Here is a 26,709-nt window from a genome sequence, read left to right as displayed (position 1 = left end):
TGCCTTGTAAAAGTATTCAGCCCCCACCCCTTTGTTCAGATGAATGAGTATTAAAACCAGGGACATTGATCAATTTGACTAAGAATTATTTTACTTATGAATCACATGCTCCTTCTTTCTCAGTAGAGCGCAAAACACGGAAAAAAACTAAACATTCAAAAACTGAAATGTCAGCAGTTCAAAAGTATTCATCCCCCTTTGTTGAACCATGTCTCGCGGTATCACAGCCAGTAGTCTTTTTGGATAGGTCTCTATTAGCTTTGCACAACATGACGGAACAAGATTTGCCCCTTCCTTCTTGCAAAATTGCTCAAGTTGTGCCAGGTTAGTTGAAGAGCAACGAAGGACAGCAAGCCTAGAGCTCTTGCCAGAGATCTTCAATTGGGTCATGGTCACAACTCTGACTGGGTCACTCAAGGACATCAATTTTCTTCACTTGAAGCCAATCCATGTTGATCTGGCAGTGTGATGCAGCCAGTCAATATACTCTGCACCACACTTCAATAGAAATTTGTCAAAGTTTTAGATGTCCATAAGACCATAAGACAAAGGAGCAGAAGTCGGCCGCTGGGCCCATCGAGTCTGCTCCGCCATTTTATCATGAGCTGATCCATTCTCCCATTTAGTCCCACTCCCCCACCTTCTCACCATAACCCTTGATGCCCTGGCTACTCAGATACCTATCAATCTCTGCCTTAAATACAGCCAATGACTTGGCCTCCACTGCCGCCCGTGGCGACAAATTCCATAGATTCACCACCCTCTGACTGAAAAAATTTCTTTGCATTTCTGTTCTGAATGGGCGCCCTTCAATCCTTAAGTCATGCCCTCTCATACTAGACTCCCCCATCATGGGAAACAACTTTGCCACATCCACTCTGTCCATGCCTTTCAACATTCGAAATGTTTCTATGAGGTCTCCCCTCATTCTTCTAAACTCCAAGGAATACAGTCCAAGAGTGGACAAACGTTCCTCATATGTTAACCCTCTCATTCCCGGAATTATTCTAGTGAATCTTCTCTGTACCCTCTCCAATGTCAGCACATCCTTTCTTAAATAAGGAGACCAAAACTGCCCACAGTACTCCAAGTGAGGTCTCACCAGTGCCTTCTAGAGCCTCAACATCACATCCCTGCTCCTATACTCTATTCCTCTAGAAATGAATGCCAACATTGCAGTCGCCTTCTTCACTACTGACTCAACCTGGAGGTTAACTTTAAGGGTATCCTGTACGAGGACTCCCAAGTCCCGTTGCATCTCAGAACTTTCAATTCTTTCCCCATTTAAATAATAGTCTGCCCGTTTGTTGAATGTCATGTTGAATCTTTGAAAACTTCTAAGGAAGTCGAGGTGCTGCTGTGCTTTCTTTGTAATTACACTTGTGTGCTGGACCCAGGTCCCAGGACAGGTACTCTGAAATGACAGCACTGAGGAATTTAAAGTGGCTGACCCTCTCTGCCTCGGATCGACCAGTGAAGGCTGGCTCATAGACCTCCGATTTCTTCCCCCTTAAGCCAATAATCAGCTCCTTGGTCTTGCTGACAGTAAGTGTCAAGTCGGATTTCTTTTTCTTCTTTGAACATGTGCAGCTTCCCCACTTGAAAGAGATTGAATGCATCTACCCAAAGGTTTTTTTATTAAACTGGATTCCACTCAATGACCAAACAACTTTTCCTTTTTCCTCCTTTTATTTTTCGTAAGTGCGGCAGTTTGATAGTTCCATTAGTTCCATCAACCATTAGCCATCCTCATCCAGACCCACTTTTCACCTGGCACCTACCAGCCTTCTCCTTCCCACCCTCCCCTCAGCTTTTTTATAGGGCCTCTGCCCCCTCCCTCTTCAGTCCTGACGAAGGGTTCTGGCCCAAAACGTTGACTGATCGTTTCCACGGATGCCACCCGACCTGCTGAGTTCCTCCAGCGTGTTGTGAGTGTTGCATTAGCCATTGGACACTAGTCATTAGGTGAAAAACCTGGCTGCCTCTCTGGACTTTGTAGACGGATTCAACCTGCACAGTCTCCCCTCCCTAATAGACCGTTATGTTTTCAAACCGGGCAACCCTTCCCGAAGGTTCCCCAGCTCTTCTTAAACCTCACGCCATTTCCCAGAAGTGCCTGTGCGCGATGATCCCCATGACATGAAGCTAGCGCTAACCCAAATTGCAGTGACAGCAGTGCTCTTTTCCATGAAACAGTCTTTCAAGTTACTTAAGGTTCAGCATCTTACCGCAGATTCCAACGCTGCTCCCGGACTGCCGCTGTGACGCTGCCGGGTCCTCCCGATGTTCCGGGCAGAAGCAGCACTCAGGCAGTGAGTTCCATCCGGTCTATCAGTGGATTCTTGCTATTACTTCTAAATTTTATTTTCTTTTGCCTCTAAGTCCCAATACTTTCTAGAAACTCTAGCTTGACTTGACAGTAAGCAAGAGGTTGTTATTGTGGCACCACAGGGTCAGATTTTCAATCTCCTTCCTATGTGCTGATTCATCGCCGCCTTTGATTTGGCCAATGGCAGTGGTGTCACCAGCAAACTTAAAAATGGCTCTGAAGTTGTACTTCGCCACACAGTCATAAGTGTAAAACATGTAGACCAGGGGGGGCTAAGCACACAGCCTTGTGGTGCACCTGTGCTGATGGAGATTATGGAGGAAATGTTGCTGCCAATATGAACTGACTGGGATCTGCAAGTGAGAGACATCAAGGGTGCAATTGCACAAGGGGTACTGAGCCTTATTGATTAGTTTTGAGGGGATGATAGTATTGAATGCCAAGCTGTAGTCCATATAGATCATCCATTTGTATGCATCTTCACTGTCCAGAGTTTCCAATGAAAGTCAATGAAATAGCACCTGCTGTGGACCTGTTGTACCAGTAGATTTGCCTTCCTAACTTACATACACAGTACAAAGACAGTCGCAGAAACTCAACTGCTCACAGATTTACAATTTAATTCTTTTTAAAACGAGTTTTGTCAGCATGGGTTGTTTGTCAGATTCTGGTGAAGATGTTCCAAAAGTATTACAGCATCTTATGAAATATTCAGTATTAAATGCAGTCATTTCCATCCAGATGAGGGCGCAATGACGCAGTTGTATAACACTTCGTGTTACTGCGCCACGGCTCCAACTAGCAGGGTCCATTCCCAACTTCCATTCTTACCAGGGTGAAGCTTTACCAATCCTTCTGTGAATATATAAAGTGCCTATAAAAAGTTTTCACCTCCCAGCCCACCTTGGAAGTTTTCATGTTTTACAACATTGAATTACAGTGGATTTAATCTGGCTCCTTTGAGACTGATCAACAGAAAAAGACATTCATGTCAAAGGGAAAACAGATCTCTACAAAGTGATCTAATTAACTACCAATATAAAGCACGAGTATTCACTCGCTACAAGTCAGTATGTAGTAGATGCACCTTTGGTAGCAATTACAACCTTGAGCCTGTGTGAATAGGACTCTATCAGCTTTGCACATCTGGATACTGTAATTTTTCCCAATTCTTCTTTACAAGACCACTCAAGGGAGGAGAAGATGGCGGTGCGATGCAGCGCATGCGGCCGTTCCGAATTGATATCGATATGTGTTAACTAGGGGACCGTGCACAATCCTGATTTGATAGAGACAGCCGTGAGAAGCGCAGAGGAACATCTGAAGAAACTTCTGAAATGCCTGCTTCGCTGCCGCTGCTACTGTGCGATCGAGAATCTCCGGAGGGGAAGGCCCCAAATCCTCGGCTTTGCCTATTGCCGGGGTCAGGGTCGAAGCACTCGGCAGAGATGGTGCTCGGTGTCGGAGAGCTGTTCGGAGGCTCGGAGTTTTCGGACGGACTCAGAGTCGGACTGTGGTCGGATGCTTCCAGGATGCTGCATCGGCAAGTTTGCGGCACTGGAGGTTCACCGTCTGCATGAGATGGTGGGACTTTCGAGAGACTTTGAGACTTCTACCGTGCCCATGATCTGTCCTTATCAAATTACGGTATTGCTTTGCACTGTTGTAACTATATATTATAATTATGTGATTTTTCTCAGTTTTTAAGTCGGTTTGTCATGTGTTTCTGTGATATCATTCTGGAAAAACATTGTATCATTTCTTAATGCATGCATTACTAAATGATAATAAAAGAGGACTGCGTGTCCTCATAATTTAATCTAAAGTTCTGTCAGACTGCATGTGGACTGTGAGTGCACAAGTCCAACCACAAATTCTCAGTTGGATAGCCCACTTGACCACCCCAGGACATTAACTTTGCTGGTTTTAAGCCACTGCTATGTAGCTTTGGCTTTATGCTTGGGGTCATCGTCTTGCTGGAAAACAAATCTTCTCCCAAGTCACACTTCTCTTGCAGACTGCAGGTGGATTTCCTCCAGGATTTCCCTGTATTTTGCTGCATTCATTTTACCCTCTACATTCACAAGCCTTCCAGGGCCTACTGCAGTAAAGCATCTCTGCAGCATGATGCAGCCACCACTGTGCCTGGTGGTACGAATGATTTGTTTCTGAAGATGTGTAGAGTTTGCCTAATGCCAAACATAGCATTTTGTCTGATGGACAAAAAGCCCAATTTTGGTTTCATCACACAGGTCTCCAAAAACAGATCTCCATTTGACAAATTATGTGACTTCTAAAACCAATTGAGTGCACCAGTGATGATATGGTATGTCATAGTAAAGGGGGGGGGGGGGTGAATACTTATGTAATTAACTATTTTGTGTTGGATATTTAGATCACTTTGTAGAGATCTGTTTTCATTTTGACACAAAACAGTCTCTTTCTGTTGATCATAGTCATACTTTATTGATCCCGGGGGAAACTGGTTTTCGTTACAGTTGCACTATAAATAATAAATAGTAATAGAACCATAAATAGTTAAATAGTAATATGTAAATTGTGCCAGTAAATTATGAAATAAGTCCAGGACCAGCCTATTGGCTCAGGGTGTCTGACCCTCCAAGGGAGGAGTTGTAAAGTTTGATGGCCACAGGCAGGAATCACTTCCTATGACGCTCTGTGTTGCATCTCGGTGGACTGAGTCTCTGGCTGAATGTACTCCTGTGCCCACCCAGTACATTATGTAGTGGATGGGAGACATTGACCAAGATGGCATGCAACTTGGACAGCATCCTCTTTTCAGACACCACCGTCAGAGAGTCCAGTTCTATCCCCACAACATCACTGGCCTTATGAATGAGTGTCCAAAAAGCCAGTTAAATCCACTGTGATTCAATGTTGTAAAATATAAAACATGAAAACTTCCCAGGGAAACAATTACTTTTTACAGGCACTATATGTGTTGCTTGGTAGGTTAACTGGCGATTGCAAGGAACCGATACAGGGCAGCACAATTGTGCTGTAGTCACGGTAACACTTCACAGTGCTAGGCCGTTTAAATTGGGGATCAATTTGCACCGCGGCCTGTAAGGAGTCTGTGTTCTCCCCATTACCACATGGGTTTCCTCGGGGTGCTCCAGGTTCCTCCCATACTCCAAAGAGGTGCAAGTTAGGGTTAGTAAGTTGTCAGCATGCTATATTGGCAGCAGAAGCGCCCAGCAAATCCCCGGACATGCGCTGGTCATTGATACAAAATGACGCATTTCACAGTAGGTTTCACTGTTCCAATGTACGTGTGACAAATAAAGCCAACCTAATCGGATTACTCCGAGCACAGGAAGCTGGCAGGAGAACTGGGGTAATGGGGTCAAGGGTAAACTGGGGTAATGGGAGAAGGAAGGAGAATGGGGCTGAGAGCAAAAATAAACCATGCATGATCAAACAGCAGATCACACTCAACAGGCCGAAGGGTGTGACATTATTCCAGTTATATAGAAATGCTCTCAACAGCCAACATAATATCAATAAGCTGAATGGCCTCCTGTATCATAAAAGGAAATAAAACAGGCAAGATAGCATCCTCAGCAATTAAAACCATCCAGAAAATCAATTTAGCGTTCAGATTAAACAGAAGTTGGTAATTAGTTCACTTTATTTTTGAAGACTGAGCTACAGTTTATATTTGTTATGCTTCAGGTGATACATTATCCAACAGCTTTATTGCTGTCTCCCATATCACAGAGATAGATTGGGCTTACTTCACTCTCAACAACACAGTGATTCTCTAAATGAACACAAAAGGAAGTTCCAGATCTATTCACATGAGTATCATGGCTTATAACAATGAAAAGCAAAACCTCAAGTTTAGGGAATCACATATCTGTCTCTAGCATTTGCATCATAATAGTGTCAGACGAAATGCTATTTTTTAAGATTAACTCTCAGCATTTTGTATTTCATGGGATCTCTGTATCCAATGTTCAAACCCCTCAAGTGTTCCTCTCATCTGATCTCATCAGCCTCTGTTCCCGAAACCCCATATTCGACTGCCTTCCCATTTGTTACATGTCAGATCAAAGCCTCGAATGGACAGCACACACCAAATCTACAACTCTGCTGCCATTCAGATGAAACCAACAGCTGATCAAAAGGAGAGCAAGTATCATGAGTAAGAGGTCAAACCCATCACCTGCTTATCCTTCACTCCCTCTTGTAAGAAGATTGCCAACAATTAAATAAGGATCAACCCTTGCCATTGGGAAATAATAGAATTTGAATAGCTGCACCAAAATGCACAGACTGGCAAAGAATTTCGACCAGCACATTAATGGAAAATCTACACGAGGAATCAGCATACATTAAAACCAGAACTCAAGAGGATCATATTAAATAACAAAATGTACAATCTCACATGATTTGAACAATACCAGAAAACATTCAAAATGTCAGATCATATTTAGGAAAGTGTTGCAGGAGCATATTCAAGAGCAGAGTAGGTCTCCATTTCTTGTCAGCAGTGTGGCTACTCTACGGCAGCTTCTGAAAAGCTCACTGTGAGAAACTTTGCAGAACTTGTTGCTAATCATCTACTTCAACCAATGATTGACACAGGAAATGGGCATGTTCCTAAAGCTCAACTATCCACTTAGATGAAATAGTCCGTGTCAGCGTTTACACTCCACAGGAATTGTTGACATTCCAACTATTCTTACATCATCTTATTCCTTTCCTTCTCATTTTCTTAGATGCCGTTGATTAAAGGAAGATACTCCCACATCTGCCTGTGCTGCTCGTAGACTGACTGCCAGTTGAACACCTTCAATTGCGTAAGCAATGACATGTTTGCATGTCTCAAATGCCATCCTTCACCTTGATAAGGATAGAAATAGCACATATGCCACTCCTCACCATTCAACTCTCTTCATAAAAATAAATTAATGTCACTAGGTTTCAATTCAGTTCCATCAACAGTATGTGCCCTCACCTCCTGTCAACTTGGGCCTAAATTATTTACCGATTGAAGGTGGTACTCTTTCTGTCTGCATGACAATGCGACAGAAGGCAGTACATAAATTAATTTTATCCTGACTTTTGCAGACAAACCTTTCGGCAAGATTCTTTGTAGAGTCTTCCTTCAGAATATTCTTGTTCCTTATCTACATTTCACTCCCACAATCGTATGTTTCAGGATGCAGAAACAAATCATTACTCTAGCAAAAAATGTTCAGTTAGAAGGCTGACGCTGTCATAACAGCTTTTAAACACTGTGTTTAAAGACTCTTTATCCACTCACCCCTGCAGCAAAACCAAGACTTCCATCCAGGATTTGTTTCTGTGTAGAAAAGATAAGAGTAAAATTAAAACACTTTGATAAAAAGGAGAACGTTTATCATTCTTCACCACATCAGAAAGTCTTTACCAACAATCAAAGACTTCTGAAGTTCAGCCACTTTTCACAAGTCAAACAAGAGCCAATTTCTACGGATCAAGATCCTACAAAAAGCAATGAAGTCAATAAAATTGTGCAAGCAAAATACATTTTGGTTCTTCAAACAAATATTCTCACTTCAAAATTATCTTTGAAATCGTAGCACATTGATCAATTAGTCATAAGACCTCACTTATTGGAGAGAGCTTTCCCCACGTAGTCTGGGATCAGCATTCCCGTGCTCTCCATGCAGTATTTTATTTTTTGTAAGATCGCACCTTTCAATTATTCTCCACCCATCTTTGGATTGGCAAAACTCACTGCTCAACACAAGCGAAATAAAAATTTTCAATGAAGTGGGTCAAAGTATATTTATGATCAAAGTATGCATGCAGAATACAACTTTGAGATTTGTCTTCCCACAGGCAGCCACAAAAACAAAGGAACACCAGATTAGTAGTAGGGGTACATTTAAAAGAATAAGGAGCAGTAGTATCGTGAACTGCCTGCAGGACGTCACCATTTGTCCCACTGGTCACCAGTGTCATCTTGGCCCCAATTCACATCAATAATGGAGACTAGTTAGATGAAAGAGAAAAGTTCATCTATCCACATGCCCCAAACCCACCTCATTTCCTTACATAAAGTACAACAAAACGAGGAACAAATGGATAGATACAAGTGCAATACAAGCAACACACGCAAACATCAGGTAGCCTCGCAAGAGATGCCGAAACTATGTTCCTTAAAAATGCTGATTATTCCGTTACAAATAAAGCTTTACTATAGTGATCTATAACTTTTGGAAACAAATTAAATTTCTTCAAATCGAATTCACAGGCAAAGCTCCTTGTGAAACAGCGGTGCTTTGAAAAACACGCAACATTCCATGCCAGTTCAGCTGTACCTAACCTTCAGGTCATTTAGTAGCACACATACAAAGCTGGAGGAGCTCAACAAGTCAGGCAGCATCAGTATAATAGGGATGCATTAGTGAAAGGTTTCTGCTTCCCTTCTATTGACTGTCCAATTTGTGAAATGGGTGTACTGGAGGTCTGTTGGTATGCCTTTATGAGGAAAAGACACAAATAGCAATTGGGAAGCCTTTAAAGAATATGCTACCAAGAATCCAGGGGCCATATGTTCCTGCTGAGGTGAATAGTATACCTGGAAAGCTCAGGGAACCCTGGCTGATCAGAGATACCGGGACTCTCATCAAGAGAAAGGAACTCATGGATGAGTGACTATAGAAAGAAGAAGAGAAATCAGGAGAGCAAGGAGAGGGTATGAGATGGAGCTGTCAGGTACAGTTAAGGAAAATCCCAAGAGAATCTAAGACTATACCAAGAGTAAAAGGATGGCAAGGGAGAGAGAGTAGATTCCCTTACAGATCAGAAGGGATGCCTGTGCCTTGAGCCACCAGAGATGGGTGGGATTATTAAACAAATTTTTCTTCTGTGCTTACTCAGGAGAAAATCATGGTTCCTCAAGACTCAAGGGAAACAAGTGATAATGTTTTGGAGAACATTCATATTATCAGGGAGGAATTGTTTGCAGCCTTACAACATGTTCAAGTGGATAAATCCCCAGGGACTGACTTGAGTGCATCCTCAGACTCAATAGGTGAGAAAAGAAATGGCAGAACTCCTTGTGGAGATACTTGATTCATCATTAGCCATTGATAAAATTCTCAAAGGCTAAAAGGCAGCCAATTCTGTTGTTTAATAAGGGTAACAAAGACAAGCCAGGGAATTACAAGTTGGTCAGCCTGACATCTAGAATCACAAACACTGAGTCCCAGCATTAATTTCCACAGTACACTAATAGACAGATTTCAAATCTGAAGAGAATACTTGAATACTATATGTCGTCTAATATATGTGGAACCTTGTCAACTCCCTTACTACAGGCCAAGCATAGACTCTCAGCTGTCCTACCTTTTCTTAACTTGCTTAGTAATCTCCTCAAAAAACTCAATCAGATTTGTGAGGCAGTATTGCCCCACACAAAGCCATGCCAGCTGTCCCAGATCAATTCTGCTTTCTAAGTGTACATAAGTCCTATCGCTTCTGATTTTCTCAATTTTTTGTTTACCTCTGACACTGGCGCATGGTCTAACATTACCTGGTGTGCAGCATGCACAACACTTCAAGTTAAAATTAATAACATATCTGCCTCTGTGCGATAAACTTAATTGTCTCAATAAATTGGGTATAAATGAAAATAAATTTACTTCTGATAATGGAATCAAAAACAGAAAATGTCATCAGAATTTCAACCTGAAATGTAAACACTGGTTCTTCTTCCATAGATGCAGCCTGGCCTACTGAGTGCTTGTTTACAACATTGTCTGCTTGTATGTCAAATTACTGCCTAAACTTGATGAAATGTGGCAATGGTCGCCTCCAGAGATGCTCACATTCCTTTAGATCTACAAGTTTTCGATAGATTACGGACCAAAATAATACACAGGCCAAAGGGACATGCAGGAAGTTAAAACGTGGTTACTTCTGAAGCAGCACACGGATCACCTCCCCCAGTTTAGTAACATCTGACTTACTTTACAACCTGCACACATTGACGAGTATTTGGGTGACCGATGCTTTAGCATTGCCGGCTGCCACAGAGCTCGGACATCTTCTGCTGCGCGAGAACTCAGTTAGTAGTTGGCCACGCTTCCAACCTGTGAACTATCCAAGTTACCACCAGCTCACAGAAATGAAACCCTGTCACAACCTGGGAAGGACCTGTGTTACACATCATTCACATATACACACATCTTTGACACATTTAAACAGACGGGAGGGGAGGGGTCCACATCTCTGCTGCGCACTCACCTAATCTTAACATTCCAATTTCGCACTCTGAACTATTACTGCAATTCCTCTGTAGATTGACGTTGAATGGAATTCCCACTGTTCTTTGCCATCTCCCTCCCACAAATGTAATACTGGTCAATCTCACTACCTCCTTATTCATAGTGATGCCTATTATTATTAACATCATTATTCATATCCAGGTGTTGAGTGTTCCTCCATCATCCACATCTCTATGATGTCATCCTCTGAGCAACTTCTTTTACAATGTCTTCAATCTTTGCAGTAGAGGGATGCTTGAGGAAAATGAACCTACAAGGTGCTAAATTGTTTTTTTAAAAAATCCAGTGAATAGTTTAGTTCCTAGCTTAGTAAGCTTCCAAAATGGAAATATCCCACTCCTCCATATCCTAAGCTGATCAATAATCTACATTTAATTTCAGGAGCCATAACTTTGGCCAAAGGTTCCTGGAATTTCATCCAATACATAAATGTATATCCATGCTCATCCTTCCAATCAAAGTGTTAGCCATTTCCTTAAACACAAAATCAATCTTGCTCACACGAACCCATTCCCTCTCCAAATTTGCATCAACTCTCAATAAAATTAGCTTAGGTTCCGCCTTGGTTTTAGTTCGCTACGTTTCTCCATCGTACTCACCCACCAGTCTTCAGCCGTACAAACAAGTCTTGTTTTGGGTAGTTCCTCAGGATCTAAGATGAGGTCTGTGAGGTGGTGCATTCCTTTGCACTTGGCAAAGCTTCTAGGCTTAAGTAGTCCCTTTCCCAACCCCAAGGGCATTAAAATCAAAATCAGAACCAGGTTTAGCAGCACTGGCATATGTTGTGAAATCTGTTGTTTTGTGGCAGCAGTACATTGCAATTCATCTAAATAAGGATATATTAAAAAATTAAATAAGTAGTGCTAAAAGAAAGCAAAAAATTAGTGAGGTATAATTCATGGGTTTGTTGTCCATTCAGAAATCTGATCGTGGAGGGGAAGAAACTGCTCCCACAGGGAAGCAATGGAGGCTACCTCATTAAATATATTTAAGACACAGTCAGATACAATTTTGAATGGTATGAGAATTAAGGGTTATAGTGAAATGGCAGGTAGGTGGAGTTGAATCCACAGCCACATCAGCCACGATCTCATTGAATGGCAGAGCACGCTCAACAAGCCAATACCGCTCCTACTTCTTGTGTACTTAAAACTCAGTTGTTTAAACAAACTTTGGTTCTGTATTAATCTCTGTCCATGTTCATCTCTGTGGATCAGCTTTGGATTGTTCTCCTTGGCATAAAGAAGTGGCACGAACGCACATTTTGGTCGTTACTAATAGCTTTGAGACATCATGCAGGTCCGGGAAAAGGCGACAGTTCGAATTTGTCAAACATTTACAGCTGCTCAAGATTATCAAATCTGGGTCTTGAGGATTTGACTACCAGTAAACCTTGTTTAATGATAATTTATTCTAGAATTCCACCAATATCTCTCCCCACAAATCCTCCAACTACAATGGATGTCTCCATAGTGAAGATAGGTGAAATATCCTCTTTTGTAACTTTAACCATGTTCCAACTCTTTCCACAATTATCCCTTTGCCAAGTAATATAAATAAATGCTTTGTGGTTTTCTTTAATATTATCTGCTATTGCAATTTCATAACCCTAATTACTTTTTTTTTAAAAATTACCCCAATACATTCCATACTTCTGCAAGGCCTCAATTATTCTCACTCCTCTAGATCTACAATAATCTAACATTGTCTTCTCCACCAGCCCCCAATATACCTTGACATTAAGGTTCCTTTGACTTATTCAGCTTATCCTTCAGCATTCTGGAACATATTGATTCTAAACTCCTGTTATTTCATATTTAAATACCTCCCACTCCTCATTCGTATACGTGCCTGAAAGTATAAAGGTGGATGGGAAGTAACTTCTACCTGAAAGTAGTTACTCCACATTCACCTTCATCAAGCCTGTGTCATCAGATTGAAATCAGGCTCTTACCCCACTTCAGGGCTTGCATTTACAGTCTATGCTTATCATTCTCCAGTAAAACCTTAAAACTTACAACTGCATTCACCATCTATGAAATGTTCTCCCACTGACATTGCCTATCCTTGTCTAGATACATTGCCAAGGTTTAGACCTAATATTGCCACTTCTCAAATACGAATCAATGTATTGGCTCAAGAGCTCTTCAGGATGAATATTAAAAATTCTACCTCCTCTCAACCTTTAACACTACAGTGATCTCAATTAACAGTGATTTCAATTTCCCCAATATTAGATTAGATTATGAGGACACTCAGTCCCCGTTAATTGTCATTTAGAAATGCATGCATTAAAAAATGATACAATGTTCCTCCAGAATGATATCACAAGAAAACACAGGACAAACCAAGACTAAAACTGACAAAACCACATAATTATAACATATAGTTACAACAGTGCAAAGCAATACCATAATTTGATAAAGAGCAGACCATGGGCACGGTTTAAAAAAAAGTCTCAAAGTCCCGATAGACTCATCATCTCACGCAGGCGGCAGAAGGGAGAAACTCTCCCTGCCAAGAACCTCCAAGCGCTGCCAACTTGCCAATGCAGCACCATTGGAAGCACCCGACCGCAGCGGAATCTGAGTCCGTCCGAAAACTTCAAGCCTCCGATCAACCCCTCCAACACAGCCTCTCGAAGCACCATCCTCTGCCGAGTGATTCAACCCCGCCCCGGCCGCCAAGCAACAAGCAAAGCCGAGGACTCGGGGCCTTCTCCTCCAGAGATTCCGGACCACACAGTAGCAGCGGCAGCGAAGCAGACATTTCAGAAGTTTCACCAGATGTTCCTCCGTGCTTTCACGTCCGTCTCCATCAAGTCAGGATTGTGCACGGCACCCTACTTGACAAATAACAGACATCACCACTGGAGCGGCTGCTGCAAGCTGCGTCGCACCGTCATCTTCTCCTCCCGTCAATATCATTAAACTATTGTATTTATAGCTCTTAAAATAACAGTACAAGATGGCTGAGAAGTGGCAGCAGTCAGTAGTGTAGCAGTTCATGAAATGCTGTTACAGCACCAGCAACCTGGGTTCAATTCTGCTGCTGTCTGTAAGGAGTTTCTATGTCCCTCCTGTAACCACGTGGGTTTCCTCAGATTGCTACGGTTTCTTCTCACATGGGTATATTTGGGTGGCATGAGCTCATTGGGCCAGATGGGCCTGTTACCGTGCTGTATCTCCAAATAAATACTCGCAAAGCCTTGTGCACTCAACATGGCATTGTGAGGCACTGTAATTCCAACCTAATTCAGTACAAGTTATCACCAGAGATAAGATTCATGAAGAGATGACACCCATGCCAGGTTTTTTTTATATACAAATAGTAAGATATGCATCTTACAGAAAATCTGGCCAAGGTCCCACACGAGCTTTTTGTCAATTACTGGATACGTTTTTTTTCAACACGCAAAGTTTGATAAAATAATTATTTTATTTTTATCCTTTTGTGAGTATTCTTTTATCTATCCTGAATACAAGTATTACTGGCAAAGACTACTACGTGTTCTATCAACAGCCCTTGAGAAACATCTCAAGCCAATATGCCCCATATGACAAAGACACTTTCAGTGCTTTTCAGAAGCAACTTCAATGATCTTTCCTCTGTGACAAGACTAAGAATGTAGCATAGAGCTACCGAGCACAGATAATAGACCCTCCAAGCAAGCTGCGTAACTGAACCAGTCCCATTTGCCCACATCTGATCCATATCCCTCCTAACCTTTCCTATCCATGCACCTGTCCGAATGTCTTAAATGCTGTACTTGCACCCACCTCTACCACCTCCTCTGATAGCTCGTTCAATATACGCACAACTTTCTGTGGGAAAAACTTACCCCTCAGGTCCCTTTTAAATCTTTCCCTTCTCATTCTAAACCTATTTTGGACTAATTTTGGACTTCCCTATCTTGGGGAAAAAGACTGTAGATAATATCAGAAGATAAGCAGAGATATAGACACTCATTTGTGTGCTGCCCTTTTCCTCTGAAGAGGAAAGTTGGGAAGATTAGGAGATACAGGAGAGCAAGTTGTGGCAAGTAACCAAAATGCATTTTAATTTGACCAGCAGTAGTGATGGTGGGAGTGGAAGTTCAGTATAGAAGGCAGGATACTGATAAAAAGCGTTATTTCATCATGGTTGAAGGCAATTGGATCTGCATTCTTCCAGGCAAGTGGTGAAAGTTCCAACACATTTCCAATGTACAGTACCTTGCAGAAAATAGGCAACAGGGATCACTCACTGCAAAATACCCCACTCTATGACCTACTCTCGAATCAAGTCTTTAAGTACATCATTATGTACGGAGAGACACATGATCCTGAACACAATGTAACTACAGAATTTCCAAGACGACCACAAAGACCCAACGATCCATGTTGGCTAGAGACAGGGCTTTGTGCTTTGACTCTTGGTATGGTCACCCATGCCAAACAGGTCAAATGGTAGAAACCAGACTAAGAATGGTCCACCATTCCTCCAGGTTTGGAGGTTCAACTCAGGGCTAACAACCCCGACTGGTCAAACGGAATTGTTATGGAAACAGCAATGAAGAATCCTTCTACATCTGCGTGTAACAATGTTCCTGAGTCTCCATCCGAGACTTGCTTCATTGACAGTAGTGAAAACTGAAAGGCAGTTACTGACATGAAGAAGAAAGCACTGAACACCAGCAGAGAGAGAGAACCGAAACACCAGCAGTGTAATGGGTAGTAAGTACAATATAATTGCAGTGGTGTGGTAAACCATGTATATATGTTGTAACTCGGTTACCTGTCTGGACACACCCCTCTGCTGACTGCCCCTATGGCTCCTCCCACAGAGTCCTGTATAAAGGTGTTCGCCTTGCCCCTCCCCCTCAGTCCGGGGGCAGACACTCACTGTGGAGGTCGTATTGTACAGCGAATAAAAGCCTTTCAGTATTTTATCAAACCTCAGTCTTTTGGAGTAATTGAAGGTGCTTCAATTTTATTCGCTGTACGTTTTAAAACATGGAACAGGCCCTGAGACCAGAAAAATTAGATCTCAATTCGCAAACACCTGAAGCTGGAAACGCTTTTGAACTCTGGCTGGCCTGCTTCGAAGTGTATCTAGAGGAGATTAAAGCGACCGACCCCGTAGCGAAGCGCAGAGTTCTACTCTCCAGGGTCAGTCCACGGGTTTATTCGCTGATCAGAGACCAGCCGAACTACGATGGCGCGATGAACACACTCAAAAGACAATACCTGCGGCCGATAAACAGCGTCTATGCTCGGCACCGTTTAGCGACACGGCAACAATGCCCAGGGAATCGAGTGCTGAGTTCGTCCAGGCCCTACGGACGCTCGTGCGAGCCTGCAATTGCCAGGAGCTGACGGCGGCGCAGCATGCAGAACTCCTAGTGAGAGACGCCTTCGTTACGGGGACCAGGTCAGTGTACATGCGCCAGCGGCTGCTGGAAAAAGCCAATCTTACCCTAAATTCGGCAATGGAGCTGGCTGATACGTTGGAGGCCGCTCTGCATAACTCCGAGGCTCTCCAGGCACGCGATCCCCCGATGGCCTCGTGGGTGCTGCAGACCCCGCAACCTGCCGGCGAATCGACCTCGGCTGCCGCCAGTCGTGAGTCCGTGAAGTGCTACTTCTGCGGACTGGAGAAGCACCCCCGGAAACGCTGCCCGGCCCGACAAGCTACCTGCTCCAGCTGCGGAAAGAAGGGCCACTTCGCCAAGGTCTGTAAGTCAAAACCCCAAGCGGGATCGAGCAGCGCCACGTGCGAGACATGGGGGCCGCCATCTTCCCTGCACACTGCCACCACGTGCGAGACGTGGGGGTCGCCATTTTGCCTGCCACCATCTTCCCTGCATGCCACCACCACGTGCGAGACATGGGGGCGGCCATCTTGGTCGGCGCCACCTCCCACCGCCTACAACCAACGGGTGCTCACGGGGCACCCCACCACGCCGGACCAAGACAGCAACCCCACCCTGGCTTCCGTGACCCTCAACCAAAGCGCACCCCCCCAGCTCGCAAGGTCAATGATGGACATTCTGGTGGAGGGGCACAGGACAAGCTGCCTGTTTGACACAGGCAGCACGGAGAGTTTTATCCACCCGGCCACGGTGCAGCATTGAGGACTCATGATACGGCCGGTAAGTCGGAGGGTCACCATGGCCTCCGGGTCGCATACAACAGACATCTGGGGGGGGGGGGGGTGTAGCAACACTAGTGGTGCAGGGCACAGAATATCGGGACTTTACGTTACTGGTCTTGCCTCAACTGTGTGCCCCTGTGCTGTTGGGGTTGGACTTCCAGAGCCACCTGAAAAGTATGACAATGAAGTATGATGGGCCCCTCCCGCCAATTACTGTCATAAATCCCGTTTTGTAGAGATATGTCACGTACCCCACTACTGACCACACACACACACCGACCCGCGCATCCCACCCAACATCATGCCAACTGCCACACTACCGACACCACTTGCGGCCTCTCCACCCTCAGGATCCCTCCCCCACCGCTGTTCGCCAACCTGACCCTGACTGTAAACCCGTGGCAACTAAAAGCAGGAGGTACAGCGCGGGGGACAGAGCTTTCATTAAGTCGGAGGTGCAGCGGCTGCTCAGGGAGGGGGTCATTGAGGCAAGCACAAGTCCTTGGAGGGCGCAGGTGGTCGTGGTTCGGAACGAGGAGAATAGGATGGTCGTGGACTATAGCCAGACCATCAATAGGTTCACGCAGCTCGACGCGTACTCTCTACCCTGCATCGCGGATATGGTCAATCAGGTAGCACAGTACAAGGTGTACTCGACCATAGACCTAAAGTCCGCTTACCATCAGCTCCCCATCCGCCGGGAGGACCGCCCTTACACTGCCTTCGAGGCGGACGGCAGGCTTTATCAATTCCTGCGCGTCCCCTTTGGTGTCACGAATGGTGTATCTGTCTTCCAGAGGGCAATGGACCGGATGGTGGACCAGTGCCAACTGAAGGCCACGTTCCCATATCTGGATAACATCACCATCTGCAGTCACGACCAGCAGGATCACGACAACAACCTCCAAAAATTTCTCCAAGAGGCCAAATCTTTCAACCTCACCTATAACAAGGACAAGTGTGTATTTGGGACCACCCGACTTGCTATCCTTGGGTGTGTCGTGGAGAATGGAGTCATTGGCCCTGACCCCGACCGTATGCGCCCCTTGTTGGAACTCCCTCTTCCCAATACCCTCAGAGCCCTCAAAAGGTGCCTGGGCTTCTTTTCATATTACGCCCAATGGGTCTCTAACTATGCAGACAAGGCCTGCCCCCTGGTCAAGTCCACCACATTCCCCCTCTCTGCCGAGGCCCACGCGGCCTTCAACCGCATAAAAGGGGACATTGCCAAAGCAGCAATGCATGCGGTAGATGAGGCCATTCCCTTCTAAGTAGAGAGTGACGCCTCCGACTTTGAGCTGGCTGCTACCCTCAACCAGGCAGGAAGACCAGTGGCGTTCTTCTCCCGTACCCTTCAAGGCCCTGAAATTTGGCACTCTGCGGTAGAGAAAGAGGCCCAGGCCATAGTGGAAGCTATAAGGCACTGGAGGCACTATCTTGCTGGCAAAAGGTTCACCCTGTTAACTGACCAGCGCTCAGTCGCATTCATGTTTAATAATCAGCAGCGGAGCAAAATCAAAAATGATAAAATTCTGAGGTGGAGAATCGAACTCTCCACCTACAACTATGACATCATGTACAGGCCTGGGAAGCTCAACGAGCCCTCCGATGCCCTATCCCGGGGAACATGCGCCAGTGTGCAGATCGACCGGCTATACGCCCTACATGTAAACCTTTGCCACCTGGGAGTCACCCGGCTTTTCCACTTCGTGAAAGCCCGGAACCTGCCTTACTCCCTTGAGGAGATCAGGATGATGACCAGGGACTGCCAAGTCTGCGCAGAGTGCAAACCGCACTTCTACCGACCCGAAAAGGCACCACTCATCAAGGCCACCCGCCCCTTTGAGCGACTGCGTGTTCACTTTAAGGGCCCCCTTCCCTCCACCGACCGCAATGTGTACTTTCTTAACGTAATTGACGAGTACTCGCGGTTCCCCTTCGCCATCCCCTGCCCCGACACCACTACCACATCAGTTATAAAAGCCCTGCGCAAGCTCTTCACTCTGTTCGGATACCCATGCTATATCCACAGTGACAGAGGGTCCTCGTTTATGAGTGACGAGCTGCGCCAACATCTACTGGCTAGGGGAATTGCAACCAGTAGGACCACGAGCTATAATCCCTGGGGGAATGGACAGGTAGAGAAGGAGAATGGCACAGTGTGGAAAGCCACACTCTTAGCCCTCAGGTCAAAGGGACTGCTGGTCTCCCACTGGCAGGAGGTCCTTCCCGAGGCACTCCACTCCATCCGTTCCCTGTTATGCACAGCCACCAAAGCCACCCCTCATGAGCGGCTCTTTTCTTTTCCCAGAAAATCGACCACTGGAACCACCCTACCATCTTGGCTGACGTCCCCGGGGCCAGTGCTGCTCCGGAAACATGCGAGGAGCAATAAATACTCCCCGATAGTCAAGAGGGTTCACTTACTTCATGCGAACCCCCAGTATGCCTATGTGGTTTTACCTGATGGGCGGGAGGACACGGTCTCCATCCGCGGCCTGGCGCCCGCAGGAGCTCCGGGCCCCTACCCTGAACACTCCGTGGTGACTATTGACCCCGTACCCACCAATGTATGTACCTACGAGACACCGTGCACCCCAAACCCTATACAGACACCGCATGACACTCCCATACCGGGCGCGACGCACACGCACGAGGGATTACCGACGCCTAACATGTTGGCACCTGAAGTCAGGCCGGAGCCAGCACAACTGCCATCGCCAGTGCAATCACCGCCGGTGCTACGTAGATCACAGCGACGGACTCGACCGCCTGATAGACTTAACCTGTAAATATACTTCGTGTAAATATTGTCAGTCACTTCACCCTGCGGGACTCTTTTTAAAAAAAGGAGAGGTGAATGTGGTAAACCATGTATATATGTTGTAAATTGGTTGCCTGTCTGGCCACACCCCTCTGCTGACTGCCCCTGTGGCTCCTCCCACAGAATCCTGTATAAAGGTGTTCGCCTTGCCCCTCCCCCTCAGTCCGGGGGCAGACACTCACTGTGGAGGTCGTATTGTACAGCGAATAAAAGCCTTTCAGTATTTTACCAAACCTCAGTCTTTTGGAGTAACTGAAGGTGCTTCAAGTGGATTCCAGTTAATTGGGCCATCAGTTTATCAAGGAAGCAGCTTACTTTAGACAATGTTTAAAGCACAAAACTAACTGAGAAAATAGCTATGATTTCCTTTGTTTGGTTAGCCATTTAATTGGGACAGAAGACTGTTGCTGGACAGTTTCGAATCAGTGTGAGTAGCGTGTATTTGTGTGGCTTTTAGACACCACACCATGCTCAGAGCGAACAGTGTTTAAATAGCATCAGTTGCACATACTTGCATTATGCTAATCGATCTGGGCAACAGATGTCAATTTAAAAAAAGATTTTTTTAATAATTTTCACTTTAAAAGATTTCAGAGCTTTGCCAAGATGCCACGAAAAGATTTGACACCAGCCAACAAAATTACCCAAGGTGTCTGCGCTGATTTTGTTCATTTACAGTCAATCAAAAGACCACTGCAGCATACACTGATGAATTCCTCCATCGATAACTCTTAGAAACTAATACACTTCTATAGTACTGTAGTGGTATTGGTAGTGTTCTAAATTCTTCTGTATTTCATTTAAATACAGTCCATAATACGTTTCTTGGTTAAATGGAACTTTGCCCTTTTTAAACCTTTTTAACTATTTCTGTGATTTGGGCAGCCACTTAATTGAGCCAAATGTACTGGTTCCAATGAGTCCCAATTCACCGGACTCCACTGTATCAACAAACATCTACACATCTGAGCATGCTAGAGTTAAGATCATCGATGAAGCAGCTGAAGATTACTGGATCCCTGGAAAAGATCTTCTGCGACAAAATCACAGGGCTGAATTGATTGGACCCCAACAACCCATGCACTAGCCATGTCTCAAGCCTGTGAAAAACTTTTCCCCTTACTTGGCCACTTGACATGACTAAAATCAAATTTAACATTGATATCAAAAGCAGTCACTCTCACTCCATCTCTGGAAATTAACAATAAACTAGGGTTGGATAAACAAGAGTTGGTTTCTCCACAGCTATAGAAGCAGAGAGGACATTTGGGAAAAGGCTGAAAAGTAGATAGCTGGCATTTATCTCCCCAGGGTCAAAAAAATTAAGAGGAGATGGGAGTTCAAAGGAGATGTACAGGATTTTTATTTAAGAAGCACTAAGTGCTGGGAGTGCACTGACAGGTGTGGTGGTAAAGGCAGATATGATAGGGATACTTAAGATTCTCTGAGATAGACACATGATTCAACATCTCTCTAGAACAATCCATTGTCCCCTCAGTTTTCAAGGCAGCAACCATCATTCCAGTGCCAAAGAAGGTGACAGTCATTTAAACAAGTTACTATCGTCCAGTGGCATTAAGATCAACCATTATGAAATGCTTTGAATGGCTGCTCATAGACCACACTTTCTCCCAGTTACACTAGATCCTTTCCAGTTCGTTTATCACTCAAATCGATCCAATGATGATGCAACAGCCTCTGCCCCCCTCCATCCTGTCCCACCTGGAAAATGGGGTCTCAAATGCCAGACTGCTGTTTACAGACTTCAGTTCAGTGTTCAACACCATATAACTGTACCCCAGAAATTGGAGAGGATACTGTACTCACTGGGTCTCAACACCTCCCACTGTAATTGGAGACTTAACTCCTTAACAGTAAGGCCACAGTCAGTCCGTGTGGGCAACAATGACTCTAGTCCCATTACGCTGAGCACTGGCACTCCCCAAGACCATGTGCTCGGCCCACTGCTGTTCACACTGCTGACACGTGACTATGTCGAAGATCCAGCTCAAACTGCGTCAACAAGTTTGCGGGTGACACAACGGTTTGCCTTATCAAGAACGACGACAAGATGGAGTGCAGAGGGGAAAATGGAGTGACTGGTGGACTGGTGTGAAAAGAACAACCTAAGCCTGAATGTGGAGATGACAAAGCAAATCATTGTGGACTCCAGGAAGGTGCAGACAAATCATCCCCCTCTGTGAATACATAGCTCCTCTGTGAAGTGAATTAAGTGTATCAAGTTCCTGGGAGTTCACATCACGGATGACCTCAGCTAGTCCCCCAACATTTCCTCCCTGTACAAGAAGGCAGAGCAGCACCTGCACTTCCTAAAAAGACTGAAGCAAGCAAGGCTCCCATCCCCTCCTCATCTTAACTGCCATTTACAGGATCACCATTTGAGGAATTATATGCAGAATTAAAAGAGCTAAAATCTAACTGACTTACTGGCAGCTTAACAAGTCGTGTGTGAGAATAATGTATGTACAAAGAAGTGTTTGTTGCATGAGAAAGCTTCTCTATCTATCCTTATCAAAGTAGGTATATGATAACGAACATACAGTGGCATGCAAAAGTTTGGGCACCCCTGGTCAAAATTTTCCGTTACTGCGAATAGCTAAGCGAGTAAAAGACGAACTGATTTCCAAAAGGCATAAAGTTAAACGTGACACATTTCTTTCATATTTTAAGCAAGATTACTTTTTTATTTCCATCTTTTAAAGTTTCAAAATAACAAAAAACGAAAAGGGTCCAAAGCAAAAGTTTGGGCACCCTGCATGTTCAGTACTTAGTAACACTCCCTTTGGCAAGTATCACAGCTTGTGAACACTTTCTGTAGCCAGCTAAGAGTCTTTCAATTCTTGTTTGGGGGATTTTCGCCCATTCTTCCTTGCAAAAGGCTTCTAGTTCTGTGAGATTCTTGGGCCGTCTTGCATGCACTGCTCTTTTGAGGTCTATCCACAGATTTTTGATGATGTTTAGGTCAGGGGACTGTGAGGGTCATGGCAAAACCTTCAGCTTGCGCCTCTTGAGGTAGCCCATTGTGGATTCTGAGGTGTGTTTAGGATCATTATCCTGTTGTAGAAGCCATCCTCTTTTCATCTTCAGCTTTTTTTACAGACAGTGTGATGTTTGCTTCCAGAATTTGCTGGTATTTAATTGAATTCATTCTTCCCTCTACCAGTGAAATATTCTCCATGCCACTGGCTGCAACACCAGCCCAAAGCATGATCAATCCACACCCCTGCTTAACAGTTGGAGGGAGGTTCTTTTCATGAAATACTGCACCCTTTTTTCTCCAAACATACCTTTGCTCATTGCAGCCAAAAACTACTATTTTAACTTCATCAGTCCACAGGACTTGTTTCCAAAATACATCAGGCTTGTTTAGATGTTCCTTTGCAAACTTCTGACGCTGAATTTTGTGGTGAGGACGCAGGAAAGGTTTTTTTCTGATGACTCTTCCATGAAGGTCATATTTGTGCAGGTACTGCTGCACAGTAGAACAGTGCACCACCACTCCAGAGTCTGCTAAATCTTCCTGCAGTCAAACGGAGGTTTTGATTTGCCTTTCTAACAATCCTACGAGCAGTTCTCTTGGAAAGTTTTCTTGGTCTTCCAGTCCTCAACTTGACCTCCACCGTTCCTGTTAACTGCCATTTCTTAATTATATTACAAACTGAGGAAACAGCTACCTGAAAACACTTTGCTATCTTCTTATCGTCTTCTCCTGCTTTGTGGGCATCAATTATTTTAATTTTCAGAGTGCTAGGCAGCTGCTTAGAGGAGACCATGGCTGCTGATTGTTAGGACAAGGTTTGAGGAGTCAGGGTATTTATAAAGCTTTGAAATTTGCATAACCTGGCCTTTCCTAACGATGCCTGTGAACAAGCCATAGCCCTAACAAGCTAATTAAGGTCTGAGACCTCGGTAAAAGTTATCTGAGAGCTCAAATCCCTTGGGTGCCCAAACTTTTGCATGGTACTCCTTTCCTTTTATTTTTCACTCTAAAATTGTACAAAACAAAAATAATACACTAATCTTGCATAAAATGTTGAAAAGAATGTTTCATCTTTAACTTTATGACTTTTGGAGATCAGTTCATCTTCCACTCACTTAACTATTCACAGTAACAGAAATTTTGACCAGAGGTGCCCAAACTTTTGCATGCCACTGTATATCAGCAGCCCAGACCATTCTTGGGGGCTCACTTGACTGCAGATTTTCCTAGGCTGTAGGCAGGGACTCTGTTTTATCAACCGTGCGACACAAGCTTGCTAATGAACAGTATGTACTGTTAAGTAAACTGTGGTGTACAGTTATTCCCTGGGTCTGAACCTAAAGGCCTCTGGTAGGGAGGCAGATTGACACATTGAGAGCATCCTGACAAGTTGCATTTCCATCTGGTATGGGAGCAGTCGAGCATCAGACCAGAAGTCCCTACAAAGGACTGTGAGAACAGCTGAGAGGATCATAGGGATCTCCCTACCATCAATCAAGGACATTCATCAGAGTACTGCATACACAGGGCCCTTAGCATTATTAAGGATCCCACCCACCCATCTAGCACTCTCCTTGACTTTCTACCATCAGGCAGGAGACTGTGATACATAAAAATGAGAACGGTTACAATAAGGAACAATTTCTTCCCCCAGGCACGAGGGCTCTGAACTCCTAGCTGCATGGTATTTGAAGTGTTACTGTTCCGTACCTTGCAGAATTTAATATTAATACACTTTAGTTTGTTATGTGTGATTCATCTGTAGATTTTATCCTTGCCTTCATACGTTATCACATGGTAAGTGAGTTATGTGTACTATTGTGCTTTACAACCTGCTTTGCTTCTACATACATTATATGGTTATATACATGTACATAGTTAAATTACAATAAACCACTTGACACTTGAATATACAGATAATGTAAGAATATGGACAATGTACAGGCCAAAGGGATTAAGATGCATTAGTTTAATTAGTCCAGCATATTTGGGAAACATTAATTCAAAGAACAAGGGGAGCAAAAAACAAAATTGAAATTTCTTGTTGTGAGTTGGTTAGTGCAGTGACTGAGTAAGGTATTGCGAACTTGATCCAAACCTGTAAAGAGGTGGTGGAAGTGAAAGTACATGAGCTGCTTTAACACAATGAAGGTCCCAGGGCAGAAATAGCTAACATAAAGGACGTAACTTTAAGGTGCTGGTAGAGTATGCGGGAGGTAGCTGGCAGAGAATGGGATCTGCATGGAACATGCTACCAGGGGTGGTGGCAGAGGCAGATACATTAGGGACAGTTAAGAGACTCTTAGATAGGTATATGAATGTAAGAAAAGCAGAGGGCTATGTCAGAGCAAAGGTTAGATTCTACATCATCATTGATCAAGGAGCCTGTTCCTGTACAGATAGGAAATGCTTGAGGAACTCAGCAGGCCAGGCAGCATCTATGGGGAAAAGCATAGTCAACGCTTCAGGCAGAAAGTCCAGCAGAAGGGTCTCGCCCCGAAACGTCAACTATACTTTTCTCTATAGATGCTGCCTGGCCTGCTGAGTTCCTCCAGCATTGTGTGTGTTGCTTGGATTTCCAGCATCTGCAGATTCTCTTGTCTGTTCCTGTACAGTATTGTTCTATATTTTAAATTGAAACCAAAAAAAATTTTGCACATTTGAAATTTAAAACAAAGCTCTTAGGATTTTCAATTTGAGACATTAACTCTACTTCTGTATAAAGCCTGAAAGTGTGTACCACCAGACTCAAGGGCAGTTTCTACCCTGCTGTTATAAGACTATTAAATAGTTCCCTAGTATAATCAATTAGCCTTTGATCTCACAATCTACCTCAGTATGATATTTTGGACCTTATTATCTACCTACACCGAACTTACTCTGTAGCTTTATTCTGCAGTGTTATTGCTTTAAGTTGCTCTACCTCAGTGGACTGTGTAATGGTTTGATCAGTGTGCAAGACAAACTTTTTACAGTATCTCCATACATACAATAATAAACCAATTCCAACTCCACTGAACGTTTCCAACACTATCTGGTTTGTTTCTGAAATTCATTTCTTAAGAGGCTGGAATGAGGTCTGCGGCCAAGTGCACCAACCACACCAACCACAACCTAAGGGAGTATCAATGAATACTGGAGCTTGTGTAATCAAGTGCAACTAACAATGACACCTTTCAGCACTTTACTGATAACTGGAGGACTCTATGGGGCAATAATCGGCTGGATTCGACTTGTCCTGCTTCCATACATATTAATCATGTCATTCCATTGACGTTTAATCTTTTATATGTTGTTCTTTGACCTTTGAATCAAAGCTGTATGTTTAAGCATATCTAATAGAGGAGAGAGCAGTTATGATTTCATTCACATAAATTCAAATTGGTACACAAAATGTCCACAAATACCAACCTGTCCCTGTGCAAAGATGAACACCAGAGCAGCCCCGGCAGCGGTGAGACCCCAAGTGAAAAAGGTCCCAAGTAAGGTCTGAAGAACCGGACTCCATCCTTCAATCATCTCGCTCTCCCTGGACTCCAACCAGCCCAACTCCACTCACTTCCGCATCCGCCACTTCCCAGCCACGCCGCGTTTGGCTGAACTGCACCGACTGCATCCAATGGCAAGCCACGTACAAAGGACGCTACTAGCCTCATAGGGCACAATGCCTGTCTATTAAACCGGCGTCCACTGGCTCACGTGTAGCAGTCCTCATCCAGCAATTTCATTCAGTCCAATGGAGGTCGGGGAGTGAGCTCGTTAGTTCCGTCTTCGTATGCCCCTTTATGAAAAAGGATTACATTAATTTTGTAAGAGGTGTAATGTTGCAATCAAACACTGACAGAATAAGACAAATTCATTCTACAGTCAAACAAAATGCTACTGCTTACGCTGATGGCGATTTTTTTTTTGCTCCAGTTTCCAATTGCTTCGCCTTGCAGGTCACAAAATTCAGATGTCACTTTACTGCATTTTGCAATTCATGAAATAGTTTAAAAATATCCTCATGTCTACATTTTAAAAAATTAAATATAGTTTTAATATATAATGCAACATTCAATGAACCGCGGAAAATTGCTATATTAGTGCTAAGTAAAAAGACCCATATATTTGA

At 44.1% G+C, this 26,709-nt stretch overlaps 1 protein-coding gene across 3 annotated transcripts in view; it reads right to left on the bottom strand.

Annotated features, from left to right (window-relative positions):
* The window catches only part of LOC140187171 (zinc transporter ZIP11-like), an 840,422-nt gene extending 814,297 nt beyond the window's left edge, over positions 1–26,125 (bottom strand). For all 3 annotated transcript variants that reach the window (XM_072242190.1, XM_072242191.1, XM_072242192.1), the window contains exons 1-2: positions 26,007–26,125; positions 7,623–7,661 (exon numbers count right to left, since the gene is read on the bottom strand). In XM_072242190.1, coding sequence (XP_072098291.1) covers positions 7,623–7,661; positions 26,007–26,114 — 147 coding nt within the window. In that variant the 5' untranslated portion in view covers positions 26,115–26,125. The remainder of the gene's footprint in view (positions 1–7,622; positions 7,662–26,006) is intronic.
* Between the last annotated feature and the right edge of the window lie 584 nt (positions 26,126–26,709).

This window comes from Mobula birostris, chromosome 24 (genome assembly GCF_030028105.1).
Source record: "Mobula birostris isolate sMobBir1 chromosome 24, sMobBir1.hap1, whole genome shotgun sequence".
Lineage (NCBI taxonomy): Eukaryota > Metazoa > Chordata > Chondrichthyes > Myliobatiformes > Myliobatidae > Mobula > Mobula birostris.
Note: the sequence above shows the minus strand (reverse complement) of the source record. Positions and strands in the feature narration are given on the sequence as shown.